The sequence below is a fragment of the Lepisosteus oculatus genome, chromosome 6, assembly GCF_040954835.1.
Source record: "Lepisosteus oculatus isolate fLepOcu1 chromosome 6, fLepOcu1.hap2, whole genome shotgun sequence".
Classification (NCBI taxonomy): Eukaryota; Metazoa; Chordata; class Actinopteri; order Semionotiformes; family Lepisosteidae; genus Lepisosteus; species Lepisosteus oculatus.
The window spans coordinates 28,807,733-28,828,172 of NC_090701.1; the positions used below are offsets into that span (position 1 = coordinate 28,807,733).

At 38.8% G+C, this 20,440-nt stretch overlaps 1 protein-coding gene across 1 annotated transcript; it reads right to left on the reverse strand.

Moving 5' to 3' along the window:
* Positions 1-779: 779 nt before the first annotated feature.
* On the reverse strand, positions 780-11,828 carry LOC138239380 (galactose-specific lectin nattectin-like). The gene is made up of 5 exons (XM_069190835.1): positions 11,762-11,828; positions 8,262-8,380; positions 4,022-4,150; positions 2,298-2,375; positions 780-839 (listed from the first exon to the last, which is right to left on the reverse strand). Exons 1-5 carry the CDS (start codon positions 11,826-11,828, stop codon positions 780-782), a joined length of 453 nt encoding a protein of 150 aa, XP_069046936.1.
* Positions 11,829-20,440: the final 8,612 nt, after the last annotated feature.

The window sequence follows — 20,440 nt, forward strand, 5'->3', positions numbered from 1 at the left end:
AGTCTACGGAGTTCATAACAATTTAGGAGGAAGGTGAAATACTAATCTTTCCTACTTCCACTCTCTTACATATACATCTCTGCTCCTGAAATTCCATTTGCACAATTTTTCGCTACACTCCTGCCGCTCCAGTTTCATCTTTGCAACACCTCCCTGGGTCATTCCTTGTGAAAGTGAGAAGGTGGTTTGGTCAGCCTTGTCCATACGATCAAGCTGCCATTCCTGCAACTAGACAAGTTGTGCCAAACAGCCTCTAATACATTCGTCTCTCGATAGCATTCAATTGGATCTAACCAAACTATTGAAACAGCAGAAACATTGTTTTTTTTTTCTTCTTTTTTTGGCATGGAATAAACCTATTACTCATTCCTTTACTGAATTTGTATGTGAATTGATATCTGTAAATGAAGTGTGATGGAAATTTGAGCCATCCTGTGTTCTTCTCTTCATTGTTCTGTCTGCAGGCTTTCAAGTATCTGTTAGGATGCTTCTGTTTTGACTATTTATAATGTGAATTGAAAAACACAATTGCATTTTCTTATTTTTTATGCTTTGTTTGCTGTGAACATTTTCCCTACTATAATATGGACTAAGAACAGACAAACAATTTGGAATGCTGTAAGGATTTATTAAAGAAGCAGATCTGTCAGTTACTGTAAGATACAAGAAATAACACCACTAAACAAAGAATTTCCCCTCAGAATGGAAAGTAAGAACATTCTCTGCTGAATCCTTTTTGTTATTCCCTTGCTGCAAAGAATCAGCTCCTGCTTATGTTCTCAAGACACAGATGAAGGGAAATACAAGGTTGCAACTGATGTCATTCCAGTTTCCTTGACCTGGAAGATAAAATAGGAGAAATTCTCAAAGTAGGCATTCGCCAAAGTAGGTAGTTTGGCAGTTCCAAGTTATTGGAAGTGGCTACTGAGGTGTTTCAAGAATCTGTGGACAAATTTTAAAACCTATCTATCATTAACATTTGAAGTTCTAAGAATCTGAAGAAAGGAACTGAGGTGTTTGCTCAGTGGAAGTGGCATTGGTCAAATGAATCATCTGGTTTACCTTGATTAATTAAGTTAGAGATAAATGATTTTGCAACAGTTGAGGAACAGAGGATAAAAACAGGTAGGTAGATGTAAAAGAGAGAGGTGACGGAGACAGGATAAGGGAGAAAAGACAGCATGACACAAAGGAAGAGGCAAAATGACAGTGCTAGACAGGAAGTCTTTGTTAATAACAGCCTTTAAGACCAGATTTGAGTTAAGTATTTGAACCTTGTTAAGAAAACTTTACATTCTGTTGTATTTAGGAAACTCTGATTTTCTCAAATCAAATTATAGAGAATCCCTAGACTAAAAAAGGTCTCTCCTGTTAAGTGAATGTATTTTTAGAATAGCGAGATAGGTTTCTCTTTCACCTTGTAGCATCCAGTTTTATACAGAGAGATTAAATTCTAGGTTGTATTCTGTTTGCTACAGAAGGAACGTTTCTCTCTTCTCTCTCTATTTTTGGGCCAGTTAGGCATATATTACATATTATATAGGATTTGAATACTTGATAGCCATCTGGAGTTTTTCTTGTTGGTTAGGACACAGGCCTTTGAGATACCTTTGTAAGTAGAGTAATTGCTCAGCTATAATATTGGCAAAATCTTTGCAATTTGGAAATTACAATATGGTTATTTAAAAAATTGATGAACCCGCTTGGTCATTTCTGGTATTCTTTATTTTCATAACCCCTCTATGTGTAACACTATTATGGCAGGTTTACATTTATAGTTGTACTCTGTTGGATTGTATACATTTTATTATTGTATTAATGAAATCTGCATATTGATTCAATGTGTATGTATTACCCTTTGCTATTAATGATTTCTGGTAGCAAATTCAAATTTTGGTGGTAAATTAAAATCACCCTCACTACATTGCATCACCAAAATGTTTGGAGAGCATAACAAGCTGCTTTTGACTACTAAACAGTCTCTCAGAAAGTGTTCCATGCTTATGTAGAAACTGAACATTTTTAAAACTTAGCAACAATCTAATTTCTTATGCTATCAAAATAATTTTCATATATGTATGTGCAGTAGTTTTGTACATTTGGTTGTACCTTTGTTTTGATTTGATTACATCTTCAGAAGTGCAACAAGTTTGATTCATCTTCTTCTCAAATTCCTATCTGAATCGTACTCTACTTTTCACACATGCTTTGTGTTCTATAAAATGAATTCAAACAAACCAAGTGACATGAAACAGAGAACTCTTATTATCCGCATATGTTTGCAAGCAGTTTTCAACTTGATAGTTATTGGGCCCACCATTATTCCACTTGGTGTAGTCCAGCAGTGATCCATAGCTCCACAGCCATGTACCTTCCTGCCCCGCCACACCGCAGAGGACAAAAGAGAGGAAATCAGAGTGTAAATGAATATCTGTGTCAACGGTCATCTTGAAGTCCATAGGCATATTCTTCAAATGAGTCGTGTCAAACTATTTTTTAAAAACAATTTGAGTTCTTATCAGCAATCTTTTTTTCCTTTGCAGTCTATCTGTCTGTGTAGAACAGCTGGGGTTTGATCAACCTTCCATAATTTTGACAATTTTCACATTTAATAGCTGGACATAGTTCAGTTCAATTTCAGTTTTAGTTTATTGTCATATGCACAAGTGCAATGAAATGCTTATTTGCATGTACGCTATCCAAAAACATCAAGGAAACACCAAGAACAAGAACACAGAACAGTGGCAGAAACAACAAGTTAAATAACATACCTCTTCGAGGAAAAAAAACATCAGTGTGAGCCAGTGGTAGGGGTTCAGTAATCTGACAGTTTAAGGACAGAAGCTGTCTGTGAGTCTGGTCATTCGTGCCTTTATGCTCCTATAATGCTTACCAGAGGGAAGGGGGGGGGGGGGGAGCGTGGAACCAGGATGACTGCTGTCCTTGACAATACTTCTAATCTTCCTGAGGCAGCGAGTAGTAAAAATGTCCACAATAGAGGGGAGCTGTACTCCAGTGATGGACTGGGCTGACCTGACCGCCCCTTGTAGTGCCTTCTTTTCAGACAATGAGCTGCTGCCAAAACACAGTGTAATGCCACATGTGAGCATACTCTCAATAGCACACCTGTAAAATGTGGTTAAGACATTTTGAAGACTGAAAAAGTAAAGGGGCTGTTATGCCTTCTTTGTAGCTCCAGTTACATGATGGGACCACATTAAGTCATTAGCGATGAAGGTTCTCAGCAACTTGAAGCTTCTAACCATCTCGACAGCCACCCCATTGATGTGAACAGGGCTGTGGTCCCCACCCTGCTTTCTAAAATCAATGACCAGCTCTTTGGTTTTACTGACATTGAGGGAGAGGTTATTGTCAAGGCACCATTCTACCAGGTTCCTGACCTCATTACTGTCGGTTGTCTATTAATTAGCAGCAATTCAGCCAATGATGGTAGTGTCATCAGCATACTGTATTTGAAGATGGAAGCTGTGTCTGGCCACCCAATCGTGGGAAAACAAGGAGAACAGCAGGGGGCTAAGCACACAGCCCTGAGGGGCACCTGTATTCTTCTGTAGCGTGGAAGACAGTTTCCCATCTATTCTCACAATCTGTGGTCTGCCAGTCAAAAAAATCCAAAATCCACCTGCACAAAGAGGTGTTGATGCCCAGGTCATTCAATTTCCTGACTAATCTGGAAGGAACTATTGTGTTGCAGAGCTGTAGTAAATGAATAGCATTCTGACATATGTGTCTTTGTCTTCCAAATGAGTCAGGGAAGTTAACTGTTTCACCCCTCACCCTGCCCAACCCACATTGCCTAAAACCCATCCTGTCTAACCTCTGTTCTGAAAATATAGAGCAAACAGTACATAGGGAGCGCTAACTGTGCCTCTTTTTCTGTATTATCTAAAGATGCTATTAGCATGCTGTTACTGCTGTTTTTTAAGGTCTTTCAGGGAGTAGAGTGATGGGTTTTCTCCATTTATCTGGAGGGTCTTTTGTGAGCAATGCTATACAGTACCTTTACACTGTCGCTACCTCCCAGCCAAGTGGAAGTTGCTTTGTTGGACTTGATCAGCTGCAACAGAAATGCTTCCTCCTCTTCATTGTGCACCGAGGCCAGGTTTCCTCTCAATCTGGTACATTCCAGCTGGGAAAGAAGAAGGAGCATGAGAGAGAGAGACTATCAGTCATTTAGAAAATCTTTGTCCTAATCTTTTTGTCCTAAACCACTACAGTCAAAAATTATTTTTGAAATACTGCTAGATGGACACAAACACACTTTGATTGACTCAGAGTTCATACATCTCAACTCCAGCTATTTAAATGGAGAAATAAGAGCTTCGACATGGTTACTTTATATATATTTTTATCATTTATTGGAAAACCCCCGGAGTACCTAACATAAATAAATAATAGCCACTGTATTAATGAACTGAGAAGGAAATCACAGCAGTCCAGTTGTTTTAAAAAGTGTCTGTATTAATTATAGTTAACTCTTGTGCAGCGCTGGGATTACAGTCATCTTAAGTGGTGTGTTAGGCACTTAAGGCTATGTGAATGTTGACGTGTAATGCAACTGATTACAAACTATATACTTCAACCTTATGAGTTGTATTAGTTTCATACTGTTTTGCATTAAGCAAGCCAAAAGTACAAAATTGGCCTGAGCAGTAATACAAGGCCAAGAGAGAGGTACTGCATGTTTGCTGTAGTGGTATTACATGGACCAAGTGGTGGTGGAGTCCGTTTTTTTCATTTGACATTTCAATACACTTCTTTTTTTGCCAATATGCTCTATTATCCTCTTACATTGCATTACTGGTATTATTCTAAAATGCCTTTTTTTGAATTATATGAACAAAAAATATTTCTTGACCCTCCCTATTTGAAATCACCTGTGTGCTTCTTATGTCTCACTTCACAACTATGAGCCCTGTATCCTCACAGGTTATGATTTATCATCCCAGTTTGAATATTTATTATTTTTTATCTGAATATTAACCAATATTTTACTCACAAGCACTCAATATTTCATGAATGTCCTAATTCATTCTATTAAGTTTTATTCAGGATGCAGACCCATGCCCTTGCTGGCATCCATATTAACCAATTCACAAAGTTATACTTTCAAGAAAATTATTCTTTTAATAAAAATGTTATGCATGTTTTGGTTTTTATCAACAAATGTATGTTATCAACAAACTACATGTTGTATAGAAGCAAGTAAAGGTTTATTTCATGCTGAAAAGAGCAGAAAAGATACACAATGTTTCGGCTGTGATATGTTGTATATTTAAAATTTATGAGTGAGACTGTAAAATACTGGAACTGATTGATTCCTGAGAGTTTTTAAAGCACTCTTGTAATTTATGGTTCCAGTTTCTGATTTTTTTCAGTACATTTCTCACAAAAATTCTCACATTGATACACCATCTATGGAAAAGGAGTAGATGTAAATGATTTACTATTGCTTCATATTAGCCCATATAGAGTATACAGAAATTCTACACTTTACTAACACAAAACCTTACTTCCATAAAACAAGCAATGTGATGTCTTCCAGGTGACAGGGGTCCACTCTCACTAAGCACACAGATCTAATCATTCTTATTACCCCACACCAAAACAAGATCAGAACAATAAAACTGACAACTCACATCTGAATGCTGAACTGTACTAGTACCGTACATGTAATATGTTGTTTTTAATATGTAAAACAAAATATCAGTGTCATTGGTGTTAACCTTCTGAAGTTATAGATTTCTGCACAGAGGGTGTCAAACCTGAGTGGGTTGGAACCTGGGGTGACAACTGAAGGGTCAAATCAAGTCTCTCAGCACTGACACAGTATGTGTTGTTTATTTTTTATATTGCCACGCACAAATGCAACAATTTGAGCCACAGCCACTATGATTAACAGGATATTCCAAATGCATAAATGGAAAATACATAATTGGTTATAAAGACATTTATAAAAACAGTAAACAGTACTATGAATGTTGAATTAAAAATAAATTGTGTGTTTTGTAATCACATGCACTCTCTTAGTACACTTAAAAGGAATATTCAAATTACAGTACTTTTCTGTTTCCTGGTGATCAAGGTCAAGGTCTGCCTTCACCATCTTTTACATTTTCATTTTTATGCCTGTGATGGTGTGACTCTTCTACTACATCTACATTATGTCATACATGGGCCAGAGGCACATCCCATGGTTGCCCAGGGAGACAGCGACATTCCCGGCAGCAATAGCATTCTTTCTGGGCTCCTATTCAAATATGCTTAGGATGCCCATCCATTTGCCCTTCCCCCTGTCAGTCAGGTGCCCAATCTTCCAATTTACGAAACTTGGTTCTTATTATTGGAAAGTTGCTCTGTCACTGAGCTATGGAGAGAGTGCTACATTCAGAGCTACATTCAGTGCTGCAAGCAGTGATCCAGTGGCTTCATTCCCGCATCCATCTGTCCACCTGAATTATCTGTCTTCCCTTTTCTTTTCTGATTCCTGTCCGCCATAACACAGCACATCTCCACTCATCCTTCTGTCATCTCTGTCAGCCACCTTAAAATACTGAGCTCCTGCAATTGGATTCCCAGCCTGTCTGTGAGAAGCAGCCGTCAGCCGAAGCTAACCACACATTATTCATAAACCATTGAATACCACACTGAACAAAGAATATTTTAACTCTGGAAAATGTTACGTTTCAATTATACCAGTGTAGCGGCAAGGCTTATTAATAAGAAAGAATTAAGTGTTTCTGAGCTTTCCCAAATTAGGCCTCATCTCTCTGTTCATCTCTGTGGTGCAGCCACAGAGAAACTATTCATGCAGGCTGATTTAAGGTTCCTTTGATAAGGTTTCCTAGGACAGCTCCCAAAGGGGGATGCACTTAGCTAAGCCTGGCTATCATGATCAATGGTCATCCATTGGAGCCTATCTGTCTAGGGAGTGCCAGATGAACATCTGGACTGCATTCCCAAGTGTCAGGAGTAAGTGTTTCATACCTCACCTTGATCAACCAATCAGGGACTGGTAGGGCCGAGTAACCCACGTGGGACTCTGATGCCCATGGAACTTTCAGCCAATCAACGAGCTGAAGTTCCTCCAGGTAAAAACAGGCAACACAGAGAGCCTGAGGGATTCAGAGGAGATTCAGTAAGATTCAGAAGAGATTCAGTGGAGGATTCTGTGGACTTTTCTAAAGGGAATTCAAAGGAGAATTCCAGGGCAGGACGGCCCAGGAGCAGAAGGCTCCCAAGGGCAGGACATTCTCGCAGCACGCCTCCTGACCATCCTGAGACTCAGCCCGGATAACCACGGAATGGCCAGTGTGTCCGAGTGCCAGAACTTTCCTTTGTTCTAAGAGTCTAGAGCGGAGGTTGCCAGAGAGTAACCAGAGGATCCACCCGAGGTTAGCACCAGCAGCAGGCCTCGTGAACAGGTCGGAACTGTGGACAGCTGAATCACTATTCAGAACTAGCTCTTCATCAGGAACGAATCGGTCCTCTTCCTGACTTGCTGGGACCCACAGTCATCTTTTCTCCTGTGCACAAACTGTGCTAGTTAAAGCCAACACTAACTAGCCGGTCAGTGAGCATCTGCAGCGCACCGTCGCAAGCCGCACAGCACAGCCTGGCACCAAGCCAGAGAGCGTGGATTGGACAGCAACAGCCTGAAACTGTTTCTTTGTGCCCACAGGAGATCTGAATCCCCAGAGATTGGATGAGTATTCAACTTCACTGCATTACTGCTCAAGAATTCAATTGATATCCCAACCAGTTGATATCAATTTAATTCCTAAGAGTTATGTACTTGTTTTGAGTATCTAATGTAGACGTTATAACCAAGTGCATTTACGAAACGGTCTTAATGAATGATATACTGAACGTATGTCCTCTTGATATGTGTAACACTTTGTAACTGACTGAATATATACCTTTTGTATTCTGAAAACCCTCTCGATAAGATCTGTTAGGTTTATATGCATATTCTATGTATTAATAAATGTATCCTCGTGTATTAGTACCTGTGTGTATGCATTGTTTGAGTTATATCGCATGGTTGGATTCTAAAGCCATCAAAAGAATCAATTTTCTGATTTACTGCTACAATTAATAATTGTCCCAGTAAATGCCCAAACCCTACAGAACTGGTGCCTTCAGAGAGCACACTACATTTAATTTGGCGTCCCTGGGCCGGCTATGGCAACGCTACACCAGCTTTCTCCCCTCCCAGTCACTATCACAGCAGTACATACCTCAGCATCAGCCCAAGTCTTCTCTGTTCCAATGTATTGGAAGCAGCGGTCTCCAAAACTCACCCAGCCCGGAGGACAGGGGCACTGGCACAGCTCTCCATTAACTCTAGTCCCAGAGACTGAAGAACAGAACCAGGGTCAAGCATTGGTAACAAAATCACACAGAGCTGAAATAAACTACTTTTAACTTCAGATGAAAAGATGAAAGAAAAAACTTCTCGTGAAACAAAGAAAAATAAGCCACCCCTACTTTTAAAAATCCATACATTAAATTTAAGATTTTGTAAATCCTCCACCAAAAGAAAAGCAAGACTCACCACCACCTCTTCTAATTCCAGCATATTACACTGTTAGTGCCTGAGGTATATCATTTTGAAAATATATTTAATAATATGAGATAAATGTAATAATAATCAGTCGGTCTCTAATGAATGTGGGTAATGAATTCCAAAGATGTGATGCTGTACAGTATATGAGAAGTCACTGCTCTTGATCAGACAAATGAAAACAGAATCATAGCTTATGAGATTAGGACTGTAGTCAGAAATACATCCTTATATAATCAGGAGCCAGACTGTTCAGCATCTCATGGATGAGCAGAAGAACCTTAAATTCCACTAACTTTTAAAAAGGAGCCAGTGCAATTTACAGAAGATGGGAATAATATATTAATGCAGAAGAATTTTTAGTTTACCTTAGAAGAAGTCCCAGTACTTTAGGCATTAAAGTACCTTGTCCATCCATCCATTCACTAATCATTTCATCATAATCAAGGTCAACGGAGAGATGGAGCCTACTCCAGCAAACAATGGATAAAAAGAAGAATGGCAGTCCTTTGAAGGACACACACAGACACAAACAAAGACATGCATGCACACAGCAGAATGTTGAAGCATCAGGAAAAGATTATTGGACAATAAAAACAACATTGATTCCAATCTTACATTTTCCAGTTTAGTTTTGAGGCCTTGTCTTGATTTCTTTTTGCACCCTGCTGTCATTGTTCATGAAAAATCATCCACAAACTCTAGAGAGGTCATCATCACAGTGTAGATCTTCTGCTGTTTGAACAGGGTCCACTGACTGTTTCTGGAGTTGTCTAATGTGGTGTTTGTCATGGTCCAATCTATGATGAAAAGGAAGAGGATTGGAAAGATAATGCAACTTGGGCTCAATCCAAATTTCACAAGGCACCACTCAAAGAGATATCCATGATAATGCTACACTCAAAGAATTTAATTGTGACAATATTTAATGTGGATATTTAATGTGGACAATATTTAACGTGAATATTTCATAGGAATGCAGTATCTTGCAGAGGGTGTTTCGATAAATGATATCAGATACTTTCCCAAAATCCACAAAATTGATGAACAAAAGTGTGTTCTATTCTACATGCTGCTTTTTCATGTCTCGGTGTGCAAACACTTGATCCATAGACTCTCCCTTCCCTGTATCCTGCTTGTTCCTGCGTCAGCCTGATGTCAATGCCTGCCTTTTTCCTATAGAGCAGAATTCTACAGAAGACTTGGAATAGATAGAAAGGGGATTCATCACCAGTTATTCTTGAAATTGTCTTTTTTGGGATTTGCAATATTTTTCCAGAATTCAGGATAGTGTCCTAGGTCCAAATGTCTTGGAAAAGGTCAGTAAGCATTTTGAAGGCCGTTGAGACATCTGCCTTCAGCACCTCAGCATGGATTGAATCAGTAGCACATGCCTTGCCACTCTTGAGTTTTAATAGTGATTTTGACCTCAGAAATGTCAGGACACTTGGTGTCAATGGCGTAAATTTCATCTGTTACTGCAATTTAAGGTGAATCTTCAGGTTCTGATAGGTTAAGCATTTCTTTTAAGTTTGTGACCCACCTGGCTGTTTGCTTGCATGCAGAGCTTGTGTCAAGGAATGGCTCCGCAATCCGTCTCAGGTTTGTAATCAGACCCTATTCGTGCAGCAAACTGGGACAGTTTGTGCAGTGGGCAACAGACAAAAAGACACAGATATCCAAATCCAAACAGGTCCTTAGGTCCCTAGGAGAGTCAGCACAATCCAAGAAATCCATCCAGCGATGACTTGAGGTTAAAATCCCTGGGAAGGGGAAACACAGACATGACAAGACCTTAGAATCATGCGGAAAGGTCCTCCAAGCCCCAGGCTCAGGAAGCGGGAAATGTCGGGAATGAGGCCTATGCCCTCAGGCCACAGACGTGGGGTAACCTGAGCCCTGCTGAGCCCTGAAGATTGGAGGCACTAGGATTAAATAGAGAGACAAACAAGACACACCGGGAGGACATAAACAATCACAAGGAGCTAGGGACAAGACAGCAGTGGAGCGCCCTCTAGGGGAAGGATGTCGACCGTGACAGCTTGTGATGTTGATTTTCTTGTCTTGTGTCGGGGATGCTTGGTAATCCCAAGGCTCCAGCCTTCTCAGTTTCTGTTGACAAATTCTCAATACGGGCCTGCTTGTCTCTCCTGCTGCTTCTGTTCACTTCCCTATCCTTCTTTTTCTAGGCTGAATGAGTCTGTTCTTGAAATCTTGGGGAACTGGTTTAAGTAGCCTGGTTTTACGTTGTTTTCTCACCTCAATTTTCTGCCATGTGTCAGGTATTATCCATTATTTAGCACCTCTCAGTTTAAAACCATGGACCTTCTGTGCTATTTCTAGATAAGTGGTCTTGATGACATTCCATTTTATATTGATGCCAATTCGACATCCAGTACATTGAAATTGGTATTGTTACAGCTTTAGGTGACTGAGAAATGTCTCTTACGTTTCAGATAAAGTTTGTGACACTTGGAAGAGTGAACACTTCAGACTTCAAAGTAGAGAGGATGTTTGCTGAGGTCTGGGGGGGTCCCTTGAGCAGAAACAGACAATATAAAGTCTAATTAAGAGCACAGAGAGAGAAGGAAGAAGCAAAAAAGAAAGAGGAGGAAGAAACAAGGAGAAGCAGAGAGAGGAGAGAGATGTCCAGAGGAGTTAGGACTTGAAGCTTGCATCAGACGAGATCCTCTACCTCATGATCATCCAAATCAAACCTGACCGGAGCTAAGTATGTGAACCTTGTTTGGAGAGAGCGATAGAGATAGAAATAAACAGTATCTGCATTGTAGTTGAAACTTAAGGGTTTTCTTAAAGTTTTAAGAGTGAATTTCAGTGGTTCATACTGAAGAGCTTATTTTGATTAGGGAAGTTTTTTTTTAATAACGAGTAATGGACACCTCCATCTTTATTGAGTCAGAAAAGCTGTGGTCTACAGTAAACAGTTTTGTTCTGTCACTGAACAGGGTTTAGAGAGGCAGCAGAAATTGTTAAACAACACTTGAGGGATTAATCAGCTCTCGGAAGCGGAGGCTGACATCTGTGTGTTTCGCATAAATAAGGGTGACTTCCACTGTTCAGTACAGTTTTGTTGGGTCCACTTGGTGAACCTCTTTGCAAAGTTTTGCATTTTTGTTTTGTTTTGCAAAGACCACTTGCCATAAAACAACATACAGATGCAGCCATTCAAAGTGCGCGGCACAGACACGTAACGGAGGTAATTGGCTATGGCCTTGCGCATCGTGACGCAAGTTGACGCAAAATACCACGGTATGTGATTGGTTGACCGACAGGGGCACTCGTAGTCCATTGGTCGGTTGTAGAAAGATTTAAATGTCTTTACTGTGCCCGTTTTAGTATTGAATATTTATATTGAATTTGACCACTGAAGGGAAATCTTAGTAGCTGAGCATAAAAAGAATAGGAGCATACTGTAACGCGTGTGAAGGCCATAAACAATATTAATTTTGGAACATAAACATGCAGTATATGGCTGGTCTCGGTACTTTAAAGAAAAAATACAAACCAGTTTTCCATTTCTCCCTAAACATGTTAAGCATCGAAGTCTTTAACTAACGTGATACCGGAGTCAACAAGCATACTTTTAGAATTTGATTAAAAGGGAATATAATATGGAATCGCGTATTTAAAGAAATTAATAACGATATAATCATATTCATGTACCACAACACAAGAATAGTACACGCTGTACATTGTCTGTTGATAATGTTTCTGTAGGGCTTTTTCAGGACTCTGCATGTGACCTTGCTGGTAGTCCTGTAGGTTAGGTTACTGACTCCCATATTGCATGGTGAGTGTTCAAATCCAGCTGAAGCCATGGCTTTTTTTTAACAAACATTTCTTTGAAAAAATAAAACTTTTCCCTGGGTCAGAGATTAAATAAAACCTCACTGGCACCAAACAAATTTATATTTCTAAATATCACAACATGATCGAATTTAAGTCATTTTAATAACAATGAATAGTGAACTTGAACTTGAACTTGAACTTTAGTCACCTATGTGTTACAATATAAACATTTATATTGATTTAAATCGCATTCTGATTTAAATCGCAAACGCATGTTTAAATAAATGTGTTTTTTGATTCACAATCAGACAAATGCAACAAATGCAACATAAACATATGCAGCACCTTGAATTGAATTGAATTGAGAAGGGGGGCGAGCGAGAGAGCTCAGCCAGGACAGACAGGCAAATAAGATACACTCCACAGACATTCACAACAGTGACATATCATAAAACATTTGCACATATAGTTAAATTATTACTTGTTTTTCAGGAAGTTAAAAAAACAATTGAATTACTTATCCAGTCTCTCAAAATAAAATTATTTTTCAAGCAATGCAACTAACGTTGGGCAACGTGTTTTTTTAAATCCAACATTGACAGCCACCTCTTAAATCTTGTCAGTCAGCTCTTTTTTCTCTATTTGAATTGTGGCGATTCAAACAACTTGGGATAACAAGTGGTCTCGAAGTCACAGAGCTCACAGAGCTTCAACAACAGATGACAATTCCCTTAGTCCTTTCTTAGTCTTCCTGAAATTATCAGATTATGAGTGAATAAAAGCATTTTATTAAAAACACGTTTGCGTTTGTTTGGGAGCTATATTATGTATTTTTCATATGTAAGATATAATGATGTGTTCCCATTTACACATCGCACGACTTTAAAAGCTAGAAAAACAGGTTTCGATTCACATTATCTGGCGAGCCTTGTTTTGTCAAAGGACAGCACAAAAAAAACAGACAATACACAGAGGGGGGAGGGCAAGCGAGAGAGAGAGTTTTTTGCCCTCTGTCAAAAAAACCCAAATCACTCAGGGCAGAGACTCTGGGGGGATCATTGTGTGGTACAGAGCGGAGCTCAGTCACTCCAAACAAGTTGTAAAGAGAGAAGAGTCAACAATTGATTTAAGGACGATCTGTCAAAGTGCAATGAAATACAATATTGTTGTTGTTGTTATTGTTGTTTTTATCCTGTAAAGCGTTTTGAGAAGCCACCTTTAAAGGCGATATATAAAAGCGCTGATTCTTATGGAATGTGCTTTCTTTCTTCTTTTTTTCAGCATGGAATAAACCTATTACTTGATTCTTATGGATGCCCGGTTCCGCCGGGGATTCAAAAAAAAATTTTTTTTAATCGCGTATCTAAGGAAATAGCAGTATAACCTTGTTCATGCACAAACAGTGGCATGTTACATTATTAATTTGGATGTCTCCTCTTGCCAGAAAGCTCTAAACTGCATTTTGAGTGCGGTATTTGACTTTTTTTAAATTGCAACCCAAAAATAAAGCTGATACTGTTTAGACTTTTAATTATTTTAAACTGTATTACAGCAGCACAAAGCACAATGCAACGTAAATTGCAAAAATGCACTTGGAATCTGTCCAAGCCCTACTTTGTCAGACATTTTCTTTTACTGTAACGGACATACAGTAAAAACTCCCTTGCTTTTAACAGAGCGTTTCATAATTTCTAACCATGAAAATTATTTAAACTGCGACACTTATCATTCAACCAGAGCTCGAAATATCACAAGGATCCTCAAGAGCACATCAAAGACTGTAAAAGATACTTGTATCAGATACATGAGAATCCAGGCTTTTTTATCAACGCTTTCTTTTCTGTATACCAGATATTATGGAATCACTTCAGAAGGGTGTCAGCCAGTCAGATTCCAGGAATCGGTACTTTATCGGTACTTTATAGAAAAAATACATTATTCCATTTCTCCCTAAACATTTAAGCATCGAAGTCTTTAACTAACATGTGAAATAGCGTGTAAAAAAGTGGTAGTTTTAAGCTTTTCTGCTAATATAATATGGAATCGCGTATCTAAAGAAATTAATAACAATATGATTATATTCGTGTACTGCAACAAGGCTGTGTAGGGCTGTTTCGCCTCTCTCTTCATATGACTTCCTTAGTAGCCCACTGGTCTACATGCCTGATTAGTAACCTGCAGGTTGTGTGTTCAAATCAAGCTGGCTCTGTGACTTTCCTTTTAACAAACATTTCTTCGAAAAAATAGAATAGCAATATTATGGACAATTAATTGACTTTTATATTTCTAAATATCACAACATGATGAAATTTAAGTCTTTTTTTGATAAGAGAAATGGAGGCTGTACAGTATATGTAACAATATAAACATTTATATTGATTTAAATCGCATTTTGATTTAAAGTTTAGTTGTGTTGTTTGAGTTTAGTTATATGTGTTTAGTGTGTTAACGTGTTAACACACGTGGTATATGTGTTAACGTGTTTAGTTACATGTGTTTCTAGAATCATAATCAGACAAAGTTAAAGGAACTTAGACAAGAGGAATGTAAAAAAAACAATTACCAAGTGCTTGTACAAATGTGCTTGTACTTCCTCCCGGATTGTGGACTCATCACCGTTTGAGATAAGACCAACCACAGTGGTGTCATCTGCAAACTTGAGACGTTTGACAGACTCGCTGCTAGATGTACAGAATGACATCTCCTGGGTTACGAAAACTGGTGAAAATCAGGATTTGACCAAGCGGTTTAGTCAATCAGTGAAATAATAATTCATAATCCCCAACTTGTAAGTAATTTCCAGAAATATACCTGAGCGGTTGGTATAATTGAAGGCACGTGAATTATTTGTTCTCTGGAACAGCTTTCTGAGAGGAGTAACAATCCAGACACATTTGGTTAACAAATATTTATTTCAATGACAGGATACAAACTACACTATACACAACATACAACATACAAGTTACTTTATGTACAGTATTTACAAACAAGGCTTTTCAGAGGTCTAACATTTTTGTCACTCAGAAAAACCCCACACCGTTACTAATCATTAAACTCTTAATGTGCCTACAGATGCCACAAAAGGGATGAGCTGCATTCTAACTAAATATAATGCAACCTGCAGTTCAGGCTTCTTCATGCTCCACAGCTGAAACATTGTGTTTCATTTCTTATCTTTTTGTTATGATGATAGATCAGGACCCTTTGCAGACAGCAGAATCCAGGACTGAACCAGACACGGGGAGGAGACAAACAGGGGGGCGTGTTGAATGGCGCACTGGTGCTCTGGGGGGCGTGGTCCATGCGAAAGTCCAAAAAGAGTCCGAAGGGGAAATCCAGAGTGAATAGTAAGAGTCCAGAGCCGGGTGCTCCATCCAGGACAAAACAAGACAAAGTTCAAAACCGAAACGGGATCTGGTGCAGGGCCAGGGAATAAAAAATGGGACCAGGCGCTCTGAGTCCCGGACTCAGCTGGGTTGGGACACCGATAGGAGGGCTATGCCCTCAAGCCGCATAAAATAGGGCGACTTGGTGGTAGAAGGGCCTCCGGGCCTCCAGGCCTCCTGGTGCTTGTCTTCCAGTGCAGAGCCTGGAATAGAGTGAGCGTCTGGCTTTTAAGGAGGGGCTGGATTGGAGACAGGTGCACATTCTCAACTAAAATGTGAAAGAGCCAGAGCTCTATGAGGAGGGATTACAATCATGACACTTTTCAACATGGCATAAACCTTTTATTTGTTCTTTTGCAGCCTACTCTTGCTGACGTATTACCTACTTAAAAAGCTCTCCATTATTGTTTCTTTTACCACATCCATGGGTACCCATTGCTCTCTCCTACTTCATATTGTCAAATCCCATGGACACTCTTAAATCATCATGGTTATTAACTCAGGAGCAGACACCTGCAGCAGACCGTGATGAAATGTGGGGATTAAGCATGAGACGCAAGAAAATACAAAGAAAGGTCCAGATGAACATTTGAGCCACTGCAGAGCTTACAGGAGGCAGCATCAACAAATAATGAACAAGACAAACTGAACTTCAAAGACAGCTAGTGAAATACAGTATAAAAATAAGCATACAAAACAAAATAATCATATTAATGAAAAAAATAAAAAAGTTATCTCTTTCAATGCTAAGGTTTTACTTTGCTTGTTTTATGTTCTGTGCCAACTGCATTATAAGGACTGTGTTATAATGTGAAATTCTGAACCAATAGTATAATTATAGGAATTTAAATGTCTTAACATTACACTATTAATTTAATTTATCCAGGCTTATCTTTGATATCAAAATGGTTTAAATTTACCAGTTGAATGTTTTTGGTACACAATGGTGTATGAAGTTGTTTGAAAAGAACAAGAATCAGTGAAATTACTAAATTAGGGTTTGATTTGAATCAAGTGCTTAATTAATTTAAAAGCAAGGACAAAGTTTGGGCAGTCCTGTCCTATATAATGAAAAGAAACCCTGTGAGATTGGTATTTACTGTGGAAAGTTTTGTGAAAGAATGTCATGCAATGATCAAAAGAGATTTCAAATGACCTTGGAATATCAGTATTTGGTGCTCATTTGTATGGATGCAGTTAGAGAACCATGTCTCCACCCTTAGACTCCATCCTTGCACTCAATCAGATGATTGTCTACAGATAGAAAACATTCACCGATTGTCATGCCAAGATCCCAGTACAAGAAACGTCATCCAGGTCACAAAAAACAGCAGACTTCAATCTAAGGATCTACAGGCCTCTGTGTCACTCTGTGATATCACTGTAGATTGGGGGTAGGTAGGTCCCTTTTCAGGCCTGTGATGTCACTGTGGCTGATATCAATGTTAATGCCTCTTCCTTCAGGAAATGACTATTGAACTCTAAACAACACTGGCCCAAATCATAATTTCCGAAAAGTACCTGTACAATCCCCAAAACCAATACAAGAATGTTCCATCTATAATCAAGTTAAAACCTGTATTGTTTTACCACAATAAGATGTGTGTTCCAACCACATCCCATCAAGCACACTGGTATCATGGTTTGGGTCTGCTGCAAGATGGAACCATGACTTTGGTGTCATATATGTCTTGCTTGTCTTGCTTACACCACTATACAAGCCTATTGTCCAGCGCCAACCTGTGACCGAGTGGTAGCGAGTGCCATTTTCTACGCAGTGGTGTGCTGGGGCTCTGGGATTAGAGCAGTAGATTCCAAAAGGCTGAACAAGCTCATCAGGAGAGCAAGCTCTGTCATTGGGTCTGAGACCTGGACCCCTTGGAGGTAGTGGCTGAGAGGAGAATGATGTCCAAACTAGAGGCCATCATGGACAACTTCTCCCATCCCCTCTATGACAGGCTTGCAGGAATGAAGAGCACGTTCAGCAATAGACTGATTCATCCACGGTGCGACAGGGAGCGCTACAGGAGGTCATTCTTGCCGTCTGCCATAAGACTGTACAACGCATCCACCTTGCCTCTTGGCAGAGGCAACAGCGACAGTGATCTGTTTCTGGACTAAACGCATATACACATCTACTGCTACATCTGTTCTCTTTCTTTTTCTTTTTCTTTTTCCCGTTTACAACCACTTTTGTGCAATATATGCCAGGGACCTGTGCAATACATTTATATTTATATCTATGGTTACATCTATATTTATATTCATAAGTGTGATACGATTTTCTGTGTACTGTTCTGTTCTAGTTTGTTCTTGTGTGTCCGGACTGTGAGTAACTCTTGTATTGTATTGTATGTACTGTACTATTATTATATAATTCGTTACACTGTGGCTGTGTTGTGTGTGTTAAGCTGCTGTTGCACTGCAATTTCCCTCACGGGATCAATAAAGTATCTATCTATCTAACTATGTGCATTTTGGAGACTAATGTCAGGCCATCCATTCATTAGGTGAAGCTGAATGAAAGAATGAAATTTTACATTTCGGATTGCCCAGATATATCATGGCATCATGTTTTGTGTTACTTGTTTAATCAGTTTACCTTCAAAAATTATTGGGATTATCATGAAAATCTAATAATGGAGAAGCCTAGGGGAGTCACAAACCGTTTCTCTGCATTTAATGGCATAGCACATGTACTTTAGATTAGCTAAGAAATGGGATTCTTGCTACAAAATGACAGAATATTCAATCCTTTCTTGCCTTTCCTTCTTTGGAGAATTCTTCACTTAGTTTTTATTGTAGAAGTGAAAACCTGAAGTCAGAGTGTTTTCAGGAAGGTACCACATTTCCAGGACCAGACTGAAACTGACAAAACTTTGAATATTATCCTAGTACTTAAATATTTACTGTACATAGTCATGGTTTCTGAATAAATATTCAGAATTATTCAAATCAATATTTTAATAAGGAATAACTTCAAGTTGTCTTGATTATCAACATTACATAAAGGAAAGCATTGTTCTTGTTAATACAGATCAGATAAAGAATTAGCTGTTGTGTACAGAACAGACGTGATGCGTATCATCCAGTTTACTCTTTATTTAACACAGAGCTACAGTAGCATCACTAGCACACAACACAGCACATCTTGACTGAATAGCAGTTTCTCTTTGGACATTTCTGTTGTAACTGCAAAACTGCCACTGATAAAATCAAGAAAGTCACACACACTGCAGTGCTTTCCTCAATTCTGCGAGCCAAAAAAAAATGGTGTCCCTACTATCCCAAGAAATTTGAGGATAGCACTTTGGAGTGTGAAATTTCCTCTGTATTAGGTTCTGACATCTTCAACAATCTGCACCTTTACAAGAAACACCAATTGCATTAATGCAGTTTTTCTATAATATTTCTGCATTATGAGGTAACTGATGAGCTTGTTTTAAAATGGAGACTGAGCTCAAGCAGGCCCAATTTAGATGCATGTTAGTAATTAAGGTAAAGCAACTACATCCATTCTACACTCATTGTACACTTAACAAATAACTCTATTAAAGCATTAACATAATTTTAGAAATATTATGTTTATAATATTCACATACATAGATACACAGATTTATAAAATATTTTATCCCATAAATGAATAATTTGTATAAAGTTAGCAGTGAAATATGATGTACATAGAGTACAACTAGACCTCTTCCTCTGAGCAATGAGGAGACCTGACTTCTGCAGACACATTCTGACTTTTTACAAAATTGATTAATCACTTGGTTAGAAATCTACATCCACAGAGAAATTCAAAAGTATTTAATCTAGAATGGGACTGAGATAATCCACACATTATACTGTATAATGTAAAGAGAGCTACACAGGCAGTTCAGCCAGAGAACAAAAACAAAACATCAAAAACACACTTAGAAACTTCAACCTTATTGCTAGGAGCATAAAGAATAAAATACAAGAGAAGCAACAGCATCAGTGAGATTGTAGTGCAACTAAAACCAGAAACATGGCCCGCAGACAGTTCAGTTAAAACTGACAACTCAGGGTATGCCTTGGCTTTAAGTATTGAGGTTAAGATCACATGACAAATCTATTTCCCACCACCCAGCACCTGCTTAACACACACAGGCTCATCTGTAAGCCTTGCAAAAGGAATTTCTAGATCTGTATCCATCTATTTTCAAACTGTTTAATCCAATTCAGGGTCATAGGGGATCTGGCGCTTATCCTTAAAAACGATGGGCACAAAGCAGGATACGCCTTAGAAACCAGTGCATCACAGAGTGCAGACACGCACACCAGGGCCAGTAGTCCTAGAAGCCATAACCTACAAGTATGTCTCTGGACTGTGAGAGGAAACTGTAAAATGCTACTGCTTTCATTCAGGATTTCCTTCCTGTTTTTTTGTTGCATCGTAAAACTGTAAAAAATATGTAAAACTGCAAAAACCCATGTGAACATGGGGACATGAACATACAAACTCCACACAGTTAGCATCCCAGTTCCAAAATTGATCCCAGGGCTCCAGCTTTGCAAGTAAGCAATGGTTACCATTGAACTACTGTGCTGCCCTTGCTGGATGTCAATTATCATATTTAAATACAGCTAAGATAAGTGTCCATTTAAAACAATGAAATATTTTATGAACTTA